This window comes from Pleurodeles waltl, chromosome 6 (genome assembly GCF_031143425.1).
Source record: "Pleurodeles waltl isolate 20211129_DDA chromosome 6, aPleWal1.hap1.20221129, whole genome shotgun sequence".
In the NCBI taxonomy this organism is placed as follows: domain Eukaryota; kingdom Metazoa; phylum Chordata; class Amphibia; order Caudata; family Salamandridae; genus Pleurodeles; species Pleurodeles waltl.
In genome coordinates this window covers 1,631,691,234-1,631,708,930 of record NC_090445.1, presented here as the reverse complement: position 1 = coordinate 1,631,708,930, position 17,697 = coordinate 1,631,691,234, and the positions used below count along the sequence as shown (strand labels likewise).

The 17,697-nt window shown below is 42.8% G+C and overlaps 1 protein-coding gene across 1 annotated transcript in view; it reads left to right on the top strand.

Moving 5' to 3' along the window:
- BRINP1 (BMP/retinoic acid inducible neural specific 1) overlaps positions 1-17,697 on the top strand; it is a 352,354-nt gene that overhangs the window by 90,158 nt on the left and 244,499 nt on the right. The window contains exon 2 of the mRNA XM_069241525.1: positions 10,149-10,416. Coding sequence (XP_069097626.1) covers positions 10,199-10,416 — 218 coding nt within the window. The 5' untranslated portion in view covers positions 10,149-10,198. The remainder of the gene's footprint in view (positions 1-10,148; positions 10,417-17,697) is intronic.

Genomic DNA, 17,697 nt, shown 5'->3' with positions numbered 1-17,697 from the left:
CCACTCAATTTGGCCATGCGAGGAATGAAGAATTAGTATACATTGCTCCTGTTTCTGAATTCACGTAGATAGTTATAACAAATTCTCCTGCAGGGAAACTCTCCCGCTGTGAATATCCTTGTGAAATGTGATGACACTCCTACTGTTCCTCAGTGCCTCTTTTAAGGATTTCAAAGAGATCATCAGTCCCAGAGGAGGACAACCTCTCCGTACCCAAAATTAATTGGAGTGTCTTCATTGTTATCATTTCAGTTTAATAGACCCCACAATGTTGTTCTAAGCACAACATGCTAGCACTTAGCCAGTTTTAATGCTTGCGCAAGGCAGCATCCGATGGCTTGCATGAATGTTTAATGCCACACTGCATTCACTCAGCAGCTCTGGGAATAGGTCACTAATGAAGGGTAGAATTTGATGGTGATGTACTGCTCCCGAGCAGCACAGATATCCTATTTCAAAGGTTCTCGGTTGTTGCCTCGCTATGCCGATGGTCATCTCCTCACCTTCTGTTGCTTAACCCGACTCCTTCTTCTGCTTTGCAAAATGTTAATTTCTGGCATGATGAAACAGTCAGTTTTGGGATTCAATGAGCACCTTGTCTGGGATCTTCTAGAACCCAAATAAATGCAAGTGCATTCCCTCACAGTAGGTACATCGATTGAATGGGTGTGCTAAGATGCTCTGTAGGCTTTTATATCAGAGACAGCCTGCGGTTCTTGCAAACAATGCAATGGCTACCCATAGTCACAGAGTGTCCTTAAAATAGGGTTTGAAGTTCAAAATGAAGATTTTGCACTACTTTAAATATGTTTTGAGAAAAAAAGATTGCCAATTTCCAAGCAACTTTAATGTATGAGGATATGGGGTACATTTAAAAAAAATGTATGCCGTATTTGCATCACAAAAGTGACAGAAATATACACAAAGGGCATCATTACGACCCTGGCTGTCTTAACGATGACTGTCGGACTGCCATCAATGTTGTGGACCGACAGCCACATTATGACCGTTGCGGTTGCGCCACAGTCACACCGCCAGCACCACAACTTTTCCTCCACAGGAGGGACGGGCAGTGCTGGCTGTCCTAATCCACCACGCAGCGCTGCCCTGGAGATTAAAAGTCCCTTCTCAGCCAGCGGTTACATGGCGGTAGCCCTGCCAATGTAAAGGGTGGTGGATAAGGGGTGCCCCAGGGTGGCCCCTGCACTGCCCATGCACTTGGCACGGGCAGTGCAGGGCCCACCTGGCCAGCCCCATCGCTATAGTGAAAATCCAGATGGGTGCTTGTGCACCCTATGCACTACAGCATTGCCGCCAGCTCTATTATGTGCCGCCGTCAATGTTGTAGGCCATTCCCGTCGGGCCAGCGGGCGGAACACTGTTTCAGCCCGCTGACCCAGCGGGAGACTCTTACTGGGGCCCACAGGAAGGCAGTCGCACTAGTGGCCGCAGGACTTTGGCAGACGAGCTTTTCCATCTGCCGAAGTCATAATCAACCCCAAAATCTTTTTTTACCTATTTACTTTCCAACGAAAAACTTATTTTGCACTTGAATATACCCTAAAAGTAATGCAAAAAGTGCAAAGCACTGCTATGCATTACTTAGCACAAAGGGGAAGTTACGTAGATGATACATGGGCATTCCCATGCAACCACCCATGCCTTTTGATGCAAAAACCTATCTACAAACAATAGTAGACAGGGTTTTGTGGCAAAAGTTAACGCTATTTAAAAGCAGGCGATAAAAGGAGACATTTTTTATTTCTCCTTTTTTTCTGAATTTGCATGTGTGCTGCACTGTGCAGCACACATACAACATAGGAAAAGCTTTAAAGTGTTTTTGGGTACCCTTCCAGTACAAAACCTATGCTAGACTCATGCATACACCCTTGCACTATGGCACAAAAGTGGGTGTGTGGTGCAGCATATTTCTGCACCGGAGGTAGGGAGAGGGGAGGAAAGTACCATATTTCTATAAATATGGTGCTCTCCTGCTCTCTCTTTCTCACGCAGCACAGCACTGATTTTTTGCCTGCTGCGCTGCATGAAAATCTAGCAAATCTGGGCCATAGATTTTTAAAGTTATCTCAAGAAAAAAACAGCACATCCATTTTCATTGTGAGGTGGCACTTAAGAGAAAATATTGCCAGATAGTAAACACAGAAAAAACTGGAAATTATGTAACCAGGCCAATAATCTGCTTCTATGACAATCTTTGTTCAGGTAAAACAAATTGCAGATCCCTACCTGATTCCTCAGTGAAACATATCTAGTAGCTGAATGCATTCACTTTATGAGTTACACATGTTGAATCTGTCCTTGCACTAAAAGTACCACGTTTGTCTTGGTAGATAACTTACTTAAAAGAGGGTAAAAAAACATTAAGAGTGAAATGACTATATAGACAATTCTGCCTAGAATCTACTGTTCATAGAATAGGTTGTAAATTGAGGCAGAAGCAAATATATCTGTTGTCTAACTGATTTCAGGATTACTAATTTTGCATTGTGGTCCACTACCAAGGGCTTTAATGGTTGTTAAAGTCCCTAAAACTGATTTAATAAGGGAAGTTATCTAATAAACATTATAACTATAATGCTATTAAAACATCCTACTCACTGAAGGTAGAATGTTCTAAATTAAAAAGGAGGAACATCACATACACGCGTTGTAATGCGGGAGCAGAAGGTTTGTACCAGGAATTATTGCCCTTGCACCACCTGACTATTGTCAATGAAAATCTTAATATTATATTGTTCTACTATAGGATTATAGCCCACGTCTAAGGGCTATAATGGTTATCAAAGGCTCCGAACTGGAAGGCTAGAGCCTATAACGAGGGAAAGGAGCATTACTAATCACTATAGCCAGAGACAAAAGGGCTATAATGCTATTAAAACATTCCACCGACTGAGGGTACAATTTTATCAATTAGAAAGAAGAAACAGAAGACCAATAGTGGAACAATGGAGCAGAAAATCTTTACCATCCATTATTGACGCCGAACCAACTAACAGGGTCATCTTGCTTGCTTGTGGCTTTTTAGGTGCTTTTTTTATTTTAGAAAGTAAACTCATTATGGGAATTTTGGGAGACGATATTGTTGAGACAATGTCCCTGAATCTGGGAAGGCCACTCTCACTTCAGTGCTTACTGTGTGCTGTAAAAGAAAATAATTTTTATAGAATAAAATCTTTCAGGTACAGTAATGGAACACCCTGGTACTGCATAATGAAAGAAAACGTTAATCAAATATCATGAAATTTCAGAAAAGTACATTAAATTATGCAAAATTTCATGAAATCTACTGCTAGTATTTGTGGTACAAGTTCAACACGAGGGTAGACCTTGCAATCAAAAGTCACATGAAATACCAGCAGGGTACTAGTTTGTAGGGTTTTCCTGTGCAAATGAGTGTAGTAAAATTTGAAAATTGTGTATGTGTAAAAATATCTCTCCAGTCCTGCTTAAACGTGGAGATAGATGTTTTGTTGGAATATAATAAATTGAAGATTGCATCTCAAAAACCCAAAGGAGTCCTGTGAAAATGTATAATCTGAGTGCCTTGACTGCAATGGTTGGCATGTACTGGTTGTCCAATTAAAAAGGGTTAGAGAACAAAGCACAAACATTTTGAATGAATGAGTACAATAAAATTCTGAAATTCATTCTGATACTTATTAGATGGTGCCAGAAAGCTGATGCTGTTATTCTTCACGGCTGCTCATGGTAATATCTAGGAGCTGATTTAAGAAAAGTCACCCAGTGCAGCACCACCTTTCTTGCACCCCTTAGCGCCCCCTTAACGTCACCATGTGTGCGTCAAATCTAGAATATGGTGCACCATGGCGGACGTTAGGGAAGTAGCATAAAATCTTTTTACACTAGTTTGGTGCTTTGCAGGACTAGCATAAAAATGTTTGATGCTAAGCCTGCAAAGCCCATTGAGGCCCATTGTAAACAATGGGATGCCTCCTTTTAATACCTTCTCTGAGTGTTAAAAGTGCTGAAATAAATGACGCAAAGAAAACTTTTAGATTTCTTTGCGCCATTGTTTCAGCCGGCCTAACGGGGAATGCCCCCTTTCCATACATTATGCCTGTCGCAGGCATAATGTAGCACAAAGTGTTACAAAGTGGTGCAATGCATGCATTTCTCTACTTTGTAAATTTGGCATGGAGATTTGGACCTCGCAGGGCCACATTAGCATCAAAAGAATTATGCTAATGTGGCGCAAGGAGGTCCTAAGGGCTCTTAAATCTGCCCTTTTGATTTTTTTATACAAACTCATTTAATACCCTAAGATAAACCATTTATGTGGCTCTCAGTAATATGTTAACGTTGTCACTTACTTTAAGTATTTGAATATTTGAGTATTTTTTAAGAAGTAATTTTGCAAAATTAGGTAAATCCTTTTGCTTCATTGAGAACCATAACAACGAACTCAGTACACACAACTATGTTAGAGTTCTAGGCAGGGGAGCAGCTACCTTTGAGAAGTTGGAGCAGGGTGAACCAGCTCAAAATTAAGGGGCATATTTAAGAGCCCCTAGAACCTCCTTGCACCACATTAGCGTTATTTCTTTTATGCTAATGTCACCCAACGAGGCCAAAATCGCTGCTCCAAATTTACAAAGTGGCGCAATGCATGCATTGTGCAACTTTGTAATCCTTTGAACTACATTCTGCCTGTGCCAGAGGCAAAGGGGGTGCTCCCCTTTCAGGGGGGTCAAAAAATTGTTGGAAATAAATTTGAGAGATTGCTTTACGTCATTTTTTTCTGCACTTTTAACGCCTGCTAACAGCAGACATTAAAAGGAGGCCCACCATTGTTTTCAATGGGCCTCAATGTGCTTTGCAGGTTTAGAGTCAACATTTTTGCTGCTAATCCTGCAAAGCTCCGAACTAGCATCAAAGATTTTGACATTAGTTCCCTAAATCCCGCCATGGTGCGCCGCATCTTAGATCTTAGATACAGTGCACACATGGTGGTGTTAGGGTGCACTAAGGGGTGCAAGGAAAGTGGGGCTGCACTGGGTGTAGCGCCACTTTTCTTAAATCAGGCCCTAAATGATTTACCAAGGTCTTGCGTTGCCCTTAAGTTATCAGAGGTGTCACAAAGGCAATGCAAGCCCTTAAGTGAGAATTACTATGCCACTTAGAGCCACCTTTCGGTAAGACGTTCCCTGGATGGAGTGTGGGTGTTCCATTGCTTCCACTCATGGTTTTTGGCACATTTCCAGACTTACTAACAATAGTAAACCTGAAAGTGCGTCACAATGCTATGTTTTCAGGGAGGTGTAACAGGGAGAAATATGTTTATTTTTCCTCATGTTTTCCCCTTTTTACATGTGCAGCATTCTGCAATCCTACCTGCTATGGAGACATCTTTGTGCAAGGGTGACTGCGTTAGTGCTTGGCTGCCACTAATGGGTCAGTGCAGAGAGAGAACAGGAATGCGCTATATCCTTTTCTTTCCTGTTGACTCAGTGCAGCGAGTTACCTTACTTCGTTGCATTGTAAATCTGCCACAAAGTATCATTTGCGCTGTACATTATCCCAATGTGAACAGATAGGCCTCCCAAAGAGGTGATGATTTGACATAAGCAAAGAAAAAGGGTAGTGTAATTGACCTATAAGTGGTGCCAAAAAAGTTGCCAGTTAAGTGAACTGAGTCGTAGAGACATTGATTCCTTTCTCCAGGATCACGCAATTTGTTATTCTGATGTATGCAGATGTGCAACTAACATCCATCTCCTCTCAAGTAAAGCTTCCAGAGAATCACTAATGCAACCTACAGGCATTAACAGTCTGTGAAACAGTTCTAAGCCTTTTGTAAACTCACATACTTACATATAGAAATGGCTAATCTGCAATGCTTTCAAAGCACTCAGTTTGACATTCAAATCCTATGCAAAACACAACAGTTCCAGAATGGTGAATTTTCTATACCGCTACAAAACACATCACTTTATTTCAGCAGCAAATGTTTATTTGCTCTATGTTCTATATATGTATTTATGTGATATTTGAATAGCACGAACAACAGGACTGTACAAGGTCAAATGCAAGCATTAAGTCAACGAATGATGGGAGAGGTAGCCGGCTTCTGGTTATGGCATTGTAATGTAGTATTCTTTAAATCGTCGTATCTTCAGCTGTTTTGTACATTGGATCATTGTTGGGGAAGTCCTGATATATATAAGGATGTTGCTCCAGATACTTGGTGCATGGATAGAAAAGGATGGATTGCCTTGTTTTTTTTAGTTTTTTACACTTCTTAGTCTCCAGCTGACAGTTTCTTAGGTGTGCGTTTTCCAAGCCAAGAGGTGGTGAGCTTGTCTGCAGGACAAGAGGTTGTGCTGGCTGTAATGTTTTGTACGTTGTGCTACTGGTTTTGAAGATTGTGCAAGCAGGCAAGGGGAGATACTAAGATTCCATCATGATGGGGGGGGGGGGGTGAAATCATATTTACTCAGTCACTGGAATAGACATGCTGTGGCAAGTAAGATGTCTTAAAGGGGGGCCAATGTGGCAACGTGGAGGCCATGCAGTAGGGTATTACCATGATCTATTCTAGATGCAAGAGTATGAGGGTTTGATCAGCAGTTCAGAAGTCACTTTCTGGATTAAACTGTTTCATTTTCTTTAGAAGAAAAAGTAGGTAAAATACCATATTTAGCTTTTGGTACTGTGTTGCTTGACTGTGATATTGATGTCCAGGGCGAATCCAAGAAACTTGGCGTTTGGAGAGAGTTGAGACTCAAAGCCATCAAGGTTCATTTCTTTGAGCCAGGTTTGTACTGTATCTTGCTTGCTGTTCTTGATAAATTTCTGGAGTTTTGCCCTGGTCGGGTTGAGCTTCAGGAAGGCATGGGACATCCATGTCTGGATGAGATATGAGCAGTGGTTGAGGCATTAGAGTTCTGGAGCAGAGAAGACATCCAGGAAGACCTTTGTATTGTCAGCATATTGGTGAATTATAATGCAGTTATTTGTGAGTAGAGCCCAAAGGGCTTTACAGTGGCAGTTACTGTCAATCAAAAGTGGTGTGGTGGAGTGGGTGTTGGAGGGTGGGTGTCTGGGGGTGTAAAATAAAAAAATAAAAAAACTTACCTTCCGCCGCTGGTCCCAGTCCTGCTGTCAGCTCCCTCTCCTTCCGGCAGTCCCCAAAAAAGCACAGGCTCCCAATCCAGACGCTGCTCTCATGCTATACCAAACACGAGAGCAGCACCCGGATTGGCCTTTATGGGCTGAACTAATGCTCACTGAGGCACAGAGAGTCTGTGCCATTTCTCCATCCGGCTGTGCAGTACAGCTGCTTTGGAGAAATGTAAGTGCTCATATTGGTTTGGCTGACTTAAGATGGCCAGCCAAACCAACATGCCCACTTTACAGTGCCCACCACTCCTCCTCCCTTTGGACGGCCCCACCCTGCCCTACATTCCATGGCCATCAGAGAGAAAGCAACAAACAAAATGATAATAAAATTGTTTTATTATCATTTTATTTGTCACTGCCTGACTCTGAGTAGGAAAATGACGCTCCTCCACTATCACAGAGGAGGCACCCTGGGGCTCCATGCAGAGACTGAAGATGACCTGGGGCAGTATTGAACCTTGGGGGACTCCATAGGTGGTGGGGATCTTTTAGGACCTGGAGATGCCCATGTGAATGAACTTGAGTCATTTGAAAAGGTAATGGAATCAGTGAAGGACTTTGCCAGTAAATCTCATTCAAGACTCCAGGGTAGGGTCAACTGTGTTAAAGGCAACTGAGAGGATCAGCAATAGTAAGTATCTTCACCTACAAACAGGAGGACATCATCTATAATGTGTAAGGTAGCGGTCTGCATGCTACAACAGGATCTGAAGCCATATTGGTAGTCATTCAGGAAATTATTTACATTTAACTGGTTGGAAAATGTGTCATGATAATGAACAGTATCTATTACCAGAAAAACAGTTTGTGTAAAAGGTAAATTAATGTTCCTAAACCTTGACTTAACTTTAATATTTTTTTATGAAGTAAAACACTATTGCCCTCATTACAACATTGGCGGTATAAACCGCCTACCGCATCGGCGACGGCTGCCAAAAGACCGTCACCGCGGCTACCAGCCATCCGCCAAATTATGACCACAGCCAGATTTCTGTCAGAAGGATAGTGGAAATTCGGCTGTGGCCATGCCGGCAGATGGCCGTAAGGTGGCGGTGCTGCCAGCAGCAGCACCACACTAGTAGACCGCTGCCGGCCGTATTATGACCAATAATATGGCCTGCCGGTGTTGTGTTGGCAGACGCTGCTTCCGGCAGCAGTGCCCCGTCCCGTCTCCTGCCGGAGGAGCCCCTGGACACAGGTAAGTGCGTGCTCCAACAGGGAGGGGGTGGGGGATGTTGTGTGTTTGTGGGTGTGTGTGTGTATGTCTGTGCATGCGTGTATGCAGTTGTGTGTTGCGTGTTGTATATGTGTGCATGTTTTGGGGTGTGAGTGCGTGTCTGCGTGTATGTATGTAAGTGTGTGTGGATGTGTGTGTGAATGGATGTACGCATGCATGGATGAATGTGGGAATGGGTGTGTGTATGCGTGTGGGTGAGTGAAGGGAGAGGTCTGTATGAAGGGGGTCTGGAGAGGAGTGGGGGTGGGGGGAACCTGTGGAGGGGGAGAGGGGTTGGAGAGACCCCTATCAGTGACAGATACTGATAGTGCCTACCACCATGGTTTTCATGGCAGTAAGGAAGCTACGAAAACCATGGTGGTAGGAGGGGTCATAATCCTGCAGGTGGGCAAGTGACGGCCACCGGGCTGGAGATTGATATCTCCAGCTCGGCGGCTGTTACCGCTGTGGCAGTCGTGTGGTACATTAGAAGTTTGGCTTCAGCCAAACTGCCAATGTCATAATATGGAGGAAAGTACCGCCAGCCTGTTGGCAGTACTTTCCTCCATATTACCGGCAACCGCAGGGGTCATCATGACCCCCTATGTTTTGTGGATATTATCCCCTATAAACAAGTTGTTTTGGTATCAATAACAGCCCCTAATTTCTCAAGAACGAACGTAAAATGTTTTTATGAGAGTGGAACACTGTAGATGAAGGCTAAAATACCTTAACTAAACTGTTGAAATAATTCAGTTAGGATTATGCGCATGAGTTCTCATAGATTTATGACTGGGACACTTCTTTTAATCCGTAGACATTGAACCTTTATCCCTCCTGATCCTGCTGCCTGCTTCAATTTCCCTCCCCCGACACCTGATAGCCTTGCTGGCCTTGAGCTGTTCTCTGCAGTGTGGCTCCCACCTGGAGCACCACAAATAAGCACACTGTTAAGAAGGGAAGTAACATCATGCACTGTCTGCAGTGAACAAAGGACTCAGAGGGTTTGTGAATGTCAAAGGTGTACACTGACGGGAAAAGGGAGGAGGGACGGAAGAGTTGGAAAGTACTAAGATGATCATTCTAAGACTTAGGGCCTGGGACACAGGGGGGGCTTGTCCCAGTTGACCTCCCCAGTTCTTGTTGGAGTTTAGTCTTCTGCTCAGGCAAATGAGCCTATCTGTGAAACAAGAAGACTGATGCTTTTGAGTGACTAATAGGGATGTGTCAGAGTAGGCCACATGTCATACAAAGCTGCTGTGTGGATAACGTTGCCTTTCAGAAGCTTCAGCGTCTCATGATTCCTTATGCAACAGTAGCTCAGTCCATGTCTAGACTTAAGAAATGCAGCACTATCATTAACCTGTACTAGAACATAAGGAGACTATCTTGACTCTAATCAACCTTTCTCATAGATCAAACCTTTGATTGCTATTAACACTTGGATATACTCTGGCGAATATCATATAGACCGGTTTTCCATAGACTTATGGGACTTTCATTGTTATCTACAGTTTGTAGAAGTGGAAGAGGTTTAAATAAGTCAATTAGCTTTCAAGAAGGCCAATCCACGTATGGTCTCAACAGTGTATGATTTAACTATATGTCCGCCAAAACAAATTATTTAATCCATCTCTACTCTTGAAATTCTGGTTGTCTGTGTTGATCATTGGATCTCTGAGATAAATCTAAATAAACTATAAATAAGAATTTATTTGGCTTTTCCTTGAAGATGCGTCACTTATGTCTGTCTCTGTCTTCCTCATAACAGGACTCCACAGAATGGAGCAAGAATGAGAGGAGCAAGGCAGGGAGAAAAGCATGAACTGGAGGTTCGTTGAGGTCATCTCCTTCCTGTTTATATGGGACCATATCACAGTACAGCCCGCCCACCAGGAAGCCACCACTGTTGAGCAACATGTCTCCAAGGAATTTGATTGGCTTATTTCAGACAGAGGACCCTTCCATCATTCACGGAGCTACCTATCCTTTGTGGAAAGACACCGTCAAGGATTTACAACCCGATATAAGATATACAGGTATGACTACTCTGAAGTGCTGCTCTAAACAATGGGAAATTCCAGGGGTGCAAATTCCAGTAGAGTGAAAATAGAGAACAAGAGAGTGATAGAACAGAGGAGTACTTGGATGCATAACAGATTTTATAAATGAGTAAGCAAATGAAAAAAACATAATCAAATGAATGAGTAAGAGAGTGAATGATCGAATGACGCAAATTGGGGTAGTTAATAAATAAGGGATTAATTTTCGTAGTGACTAAATCCATGATTAGGAGAATAACCAAATGTGTAACAAAGAAATAAATAAGGAAGTGAACGAGTGAATATGCTTAGAAAAGAGTTACTTCCTATTTGTGTTGCAGATTAAGTTAACAATTTGGACAATTAAAATGTAATCAGATTAATGAACTAGCAAATCAATGAAAAACTAGGCATGTTACTTAATGACGGAATAAATATAGAAAGGAAAATGTTCATATGTAAGTATGTAAAAAAACTTGAAAGGGATGGATTTAGTGAACGAGGCACTAATAGGCTGAATCCATGTGTGCATGATCAGAGTCAGACTGGGGCAAAAAATAGGGCTGGGCTCCAAAATAAAAGTGGCCCGTATTAACGAAGCAAAAAGCTAGGGACGTAGCCTCAACGGGTGTCTGGGGTGGTACATCCCCCAAATAAATGTATTTTCTGGTAACTAGATGGGTACAGGAGCTTCAGTTGCGTATGGTGAGATGTGTGCCAGATGCCACCAGGCGTTTTTCCATATTCGCAGACAAAAATGCACATACACTGTCTCCCTCTTTGTTAGAAAAGTATTACAAAATGTTGGTTATTTTACAAAATATTGTGTTTTCTCTCACTAGACCTACCAATCCACATTCTTCTCCCTTTCCACTGCCCCTTAAGCCTCTCTCATGCTCTCCTACGCCCTGATTGTCATATAATGTATTTTAACATTATATGATTGTGTGATTATTGGTACACCTGTAGCCCACACACCCCCAATCTTACTGAGCAAGCTACACCTCTGCAGACAGCTAAAAAAAAGTGGCAATATCCCTGAAATCAACAGTAAAAACCATCCCAACTGGCCATAAAAATGACCCACAACTGCTAAACAAGCATTTGCAATGCAATGGGTCTCACGTTTGCTCGAGTTAGAGCTATTGTTGTTTTAAATTCTTAGCTGGACATTTCTTGCCACTTAAATTTGAAAATGAAAAGTAAAACAGTTGACAAAAGTGAGCCGATTAGAAGAGCCATGGCCGCCATGAGCATGAGCATGAGCACGAGCACGAAGGAGAGACACAAAAGGAAAAAGAAGTTCCATTGCAGTCAAACGTATTGGCAAATGTTCAGTTATCCATGTAACAGGGTCTGTGGCCAAGGCAGGAACAAAACTGCTTCAAGGAGGATCAAGCATTTACCAATAACAGCAAAGGATTTTTGAAAGGGAAGCCCATGAATGAGTGATAGTGATGGGTGTGCGGCGGACGTGGTTAAAAGACCACGGAGAAATTACAACAAGTCAGAGCACTTGTGCGGTCGACCTAAAAATGGCCCACACACTGATCTATTAGTCCAGCCCCACAAGCATTGCCTGATTGCCAAATAGTCCAGTCCAACCCCGGGCATGAGTAAAAGAATGACTTGATGTGTGATATGGAGAATTAGTGGACGTATGTGCGATTGGAAAATGAGTGAATTCATGAATGATGAAGTGGATTTATAATGGAGTGAGAAGAACACTGAATCAGCAAATGAAAGAATGAACTGACAAGCAAATAAACTGAAGCAGGCTTAACATGAATATATGAATGAGTCATTGTCTATGCTATCGAGAGAGAGGGTGGATAGACGAATACATGAAAGAGTTAATGAAGAATGTAACTCAATAGCTCACTCGCAATGCTTGTTGAAATGTAAAGCTATTCTTCCAGTCCTTATTGAATTCCCTCGAGGGGTCACTGGTTTTATTAAATACCTACTATGAAATCATGAATATATAAACGTGTGAAGTTATGAAATGACAACACTCATTTAAATAGTAACACCAGTCAAGGCCTATAAGTGCCAGAGTGCAGGTAAGGCATTAGTCCACCTATTTTAATCATCAGACTTCGATCCAAACAGCTCGGTATTTGGCACGCCTGACACTCATAGCATCAGCCTCAGGCCTCCAAGTAAAACTCTGGGCACCAGGAATTATTATTTTGCAACCAGTGAATGGGGCAATTTTTTTGTAATCAATATTTTTAATTCTTCTTTCAGACAGTATTTAGACCACGGTATTGTGATGTGAAATCCAGGTCACACGATCCTTTCTCAAGACTTTGTTCCTGTCCACAGACATGTTTTCCTCTTTAAACTCCACCCACACATTTAGTTGGTGGAACTTAAAGGTTGGTTGGTATGGAGGTTTGAGTTCACCCCCACCTACTGATTGCATTATACTTGGGTTTGTAGTCCTGAGGGAGAATATGGCCCTGGGATAGGAACGTGAAAGGGCGCATGAATTTGTGAATTCTGTTTTCAGGATCATGGATGTCAAAGAGACTGGTAGGTCTGAGGAAGCCAGAATTCCTCTTCACTCTCTGTAAGTTCATACTTTCTCGCTGTTTTGCTTTTCCCAAATGCTCCACAACTCACCTGTTTTGACATTTTGGCCTGGATGAAAATGAATGAAATATTTGTTCCACCCATACTAAGAGGCAGTTGAAAATAGAAGTTTGTAAATTCCACCTGAATTAAGATTGTCAATTGAAGTTAAATTCAACACTTTCCAATAGCGGTAGTCTTTTATAGCTGCTTTCAGGTTTTCATCTCATCACATCCTGCGGCACACGCCTGGCCTACTGTGTACCAGACACATCATTTGGGTTTGGCGTTTGTGTCTACATTGATGACACGGTGGAGATGACCAGACTTGGCAACCCCGTATGTGGTTTTCTATGACACCTTCTCTTACACCTCTCTTTAATCCTCATCAGCCTTCTCATTCTGTCTCAAATTTATTTCTCACTTGATGAGTTTCCAGTTAACACTTAAATCATCTGAAGTGGGAACATCTATAGTGAAACTTCGAAACCAAATTACTAATTTAGGGAAATGCCTAGGTTGAAATATATTTCAATAGTGGATACCTACAAGGATATATTGTTGTCATTGGCCTCTTCAATATGTATATCAGTCCCCTTGGAACAGACATAAGATCCCACCTCCTGATGAGAACCACTTGAGGAAGCATACCTTCCCTCTACTAGCTTTGAACTTTCATGGACCCTTGGTGACCAAGGCATGGGTTTATCGGCTCCTTGGGCCAGATTACAGGGCTTTGCACTGGTGCATGTGTCATACTAAATGAAGCAAAGTGACACAGGCATCCACTGCACCATAAACAGCAGCAACAGATCAGCTTTCACACACGAAAGCTATTGTGTACTGGAAGTTGCCCCTGGTGTTGAACCCACACCTCTTCCCACCATATCCTGCTAATATATTCAAGGTTGGCATGTCAAATGCAGGCCAGCACAAAACCCTTAGGTTTTGTGAAAATCCAGTTTTTCTAAAATAGTGCGATCCGAATTTACCCCCAATACTTTGCTAGTTTTATTAAAAGGTTGTGCATCCCTTCCTTAGCAGCACACCTCTGCTTTAGGACACACCCCTTCCTTGGGACCACACCCCTTCCTTAGAACCATGCTGAAAACATGGAACCCTAATCGAACTTTCATATGCAAAAATCGGGAAATCTGTTGGCTAATGTTATGAGTTTCTGCACAAAGCACCAGCGTGAGTCGGAGAGATGTCTGTGGCTTCCTTGTAAATCATAATGGATAGTTATTAGCCGAGCAGGAGCCGGCCAGGTCCTTAGCTCCCGCCCTCGGAGGCAGGGTCCGGTGCACACAGCGCTCTGATGGAATGTTACTTCAGAGACGAGCTGCTCTGAGATCGTATCTACCCCATGTAGGCGGGACCGCATCATTACTGCGTAACAGGAGACGTCTGAACATGGTAAAATGGCATTTCAGCAGAAGGAAAGGCGCTTTCTAATCATAATCTAACATAATGGGCTGAGCGCCATTCTGAAACCCTCAGGCCACGTTGAATAATCCCGAAAGGGTTCACCCGACCATTCATCCTTCAACTGTCACTTGTTTGTACCAATGAATTGGGCAAGCATGAACAAAAAAGATTATTTGAGTGTCTGGAGACAACTTAGTGTGTGGTTTTCTATATGAACAGTAATTAATGTCATACCTGAATCAGCCAAGGAACTTTCCGGATTCAGTTAGTAAACAAAATTCCTTCTACCTAAAGTGGTCCTCAGTGAAAACACAACCCAACCAGCTCTCTTCACACAATTCTGCATCACTAACAAACACCAGTGATAAAGTTGTTTTGGTTTATGCTATCTGGGTGGGTTTTCGATCCTATTGTGGCATAATTCCTGTGTCCACTTGAATTTCTGCCTGCCAATGGACATAATTGTGCCCTTTTAAGCAGGGAAAGTGTTGAAGGCGTAGCCTGTATTTTAAGTTTTCGAGTGAGCCCAGAGTCTACGAGTTTAGTTCATGTGCCTGATGTGGTCACTGGATTTCTACCTAGTGCCCCCATGCCGTATCATTGACTTCTGAGCAGGGCAGTGCCCAGCTTCGGGATGCACTGACCCTATTTTGCCTCTGCAGGCCTTGTGTACAGAAGTGATGCTTGTAGCCAGACCTCAGGATACAAGGCCAAGGGAGGCCAAGATAGCAGCCTAATCCCAAACATTGGCTCCTGCTTTTATGTTAAGGGGGTGAGTATGTTGAAAGCTCAGAGTTTAGGATTAGTTGACAAGCATACAGAAGGCAGTGGTGAAAATGTGAAACTATGTGAAGCGTTCAGACACTTTGAAGGGGTAAAGGAAGGGAAGATGGCAAACCGGAACTGATAGGAAACACATTGATATGTTTGCAACATGACCGGCCATTTTTCAAGTGGGTCTCATTACACCTTGTTCTAAAATAACCGTTTAGTTACCAAACTCCCTTTAACAAACAAGCCCTCCTTCTTGCCTTGTTCCCTGCATAGAGCATCCATTCAGTTGCGACTTGCGGCAAGCAGGAGTGGGCGGTGCACGGGGAGTGGGTTGGGGTAAATAAAAATTACAATAAAATAAAAAAAAACACTTACTGCCATCGCCGCTGCAGCACCGCTCCTCCGTCTTCTCTGCTGCAGGCACAGGATCCCAGCCTGCCCTGCGGCCAATCCTGATGCTGCTTAAAGCAGCATCAGGATTGGCTGGGTGCACCCAGCCAGGGCTTTCCCAGGCAGACTGGGAGCCTCTGCATGCTCTCTCCAGCTCGCAGCACACATAGGAATACGAATGTGCCCCTGAGCATTGTTTTTCTGCAGGGAAGAGTACCTTTCTGCACAAAAACAATCCTGCCATTAAGCACCCTAGCACCATGATGCAAGAGTGACTGCACTAGGCTGCCTGAAGTGCCCCTGTGCTATAAGAAAGCAGATGTGTGCCATATATTAATAGATATATGGCGTAGTAGACCTCTCCCTTTCATGCCACACAGTGCAGCACCATGAGGCAGATTAACAGCAGGGCAAAGGGAGAAGCACACAGACAAGAGAGAGAGCCATACAGAGATGCTGGGGGGTGCAGAGGAGCACAAAGGTGAGACACAAGCATCAGTGTCGAGAGTGAAGCACTTAGGAAAGAGAGAGGAACATGAATACAGGTGAGGGGAGAGAAGCACAAAGACAAGAGAGAACAATGTGGAGTGCAGCAGAGGAGAGAAACACAGCGGCAAGAGAGAGAGAACAGTACAGAATGTGGGGGAAGAGAAGCACATGTCAGAGACACCTGGAAAACTCATACACTCACATGGACTGCTTTAGCAAAAAGAAAAAAATAGTTCCCTAAACGTAAGCAGTGGAATGTATGAAGTCTGCCAGTAAGGAAAATGGTAAAGAGGCAATGCTCCAAGGGGAAGGACAAACAGAACATTTACTGTTAGGAAAGCTATCACATTAAAAGGAAGCAATTTAGAGTGTCAATAAAGCCATCAAATGATAAGTACCGGGAAGCCCAGAACCAAGGTAAGCTCTTGATGAACCTGGAATTCTGTGTTTTAACATTCTTCTAAACTTAGCAGTTTTGTATAGTTCAGACTTGAGTCTGTATTTTTATGAACTTGTTCGGATGTAAGCCACCTGAGATCTTAGAAGCTTCCAAACTTCCCAGAATACTGGCAATAATTACAACTTGCTGTACATGATTCTAGAACCTACACTTTTGTAATCTGCAGTGCTCTAAGCAAGTGGTGTTGACATCAGTCAATTCAGTTCAGAGGTCCTCTGTTTCTTATTGATGCAAGGATGAATAGCTGAGTAAGCCCCATCGCAATAACATTGCGTGGCTACAAATGCTTACACTTTTAATGCAGTCTATGTATTTACCCACTGAGCTGCTTCTTCCTTCCAGAGAGTGTTATGTCTAGCTAATAACAGGCTCTCCAGAAGCACATTTATAACAGATGTTTAAACACAGAAGTCACAGACTCAGTTAAGGACCATTTTTTGTGTTGTAATAGTCAAGTTGTGTCTTTAATCATAATCATTGTCTATCGCCTATGGCAGTGGTTCCCAACCAGTGGTCCAGGGTCCCCTCGGGGTCCACAAAGCCTCTTCATGGGGTCCATGACTGCTTAGAAAATTTAATAATATTAACAGGTTAGGGCCTCAGCTTTCATTAACGACTCAGTGGTGGTGGGGGGTGGTCCCTGGATTCCAATAAAGATTCAGTGGGTGTCCACAGAAGTCAAAAGGTTGGGAACCACTGGCCGATGGATATGCATTGGATATATGTATGGTGATTTGCATTATTATTAGTAGTAGTAGTAGTTGTGGTATTAGTAGCAGTAAGAAGAAGGAGAAGCGAAGAAGAAGAAGAGCAACAGCAACAAAAACAACAATTGAAACTTTTAATGTGCTTTTCAATACATTAATTGTATTCTTATTTCTCAAACGTTGGCCAATCAGTCGATGTAAAAAAACAATATGTGGTGCAAAAAAAAGTGGAGGTTATACAAAGCAAAGATGTGCATTTTCAGCACTGCAAGGCCATACTAATTGCAATACATTGAGGACAATTCTTTGGAACATAACAATGAGAAGCAATATTAATGAAACAAAGATGAAGTTGGGCAAGCCTTTGTAATCCCCCTATCTCCCGCTCACCACATTGCCTGATCTATCATTGACAGAAGTGTTTAATTGGGCAAACGATTCACTACAACCAAT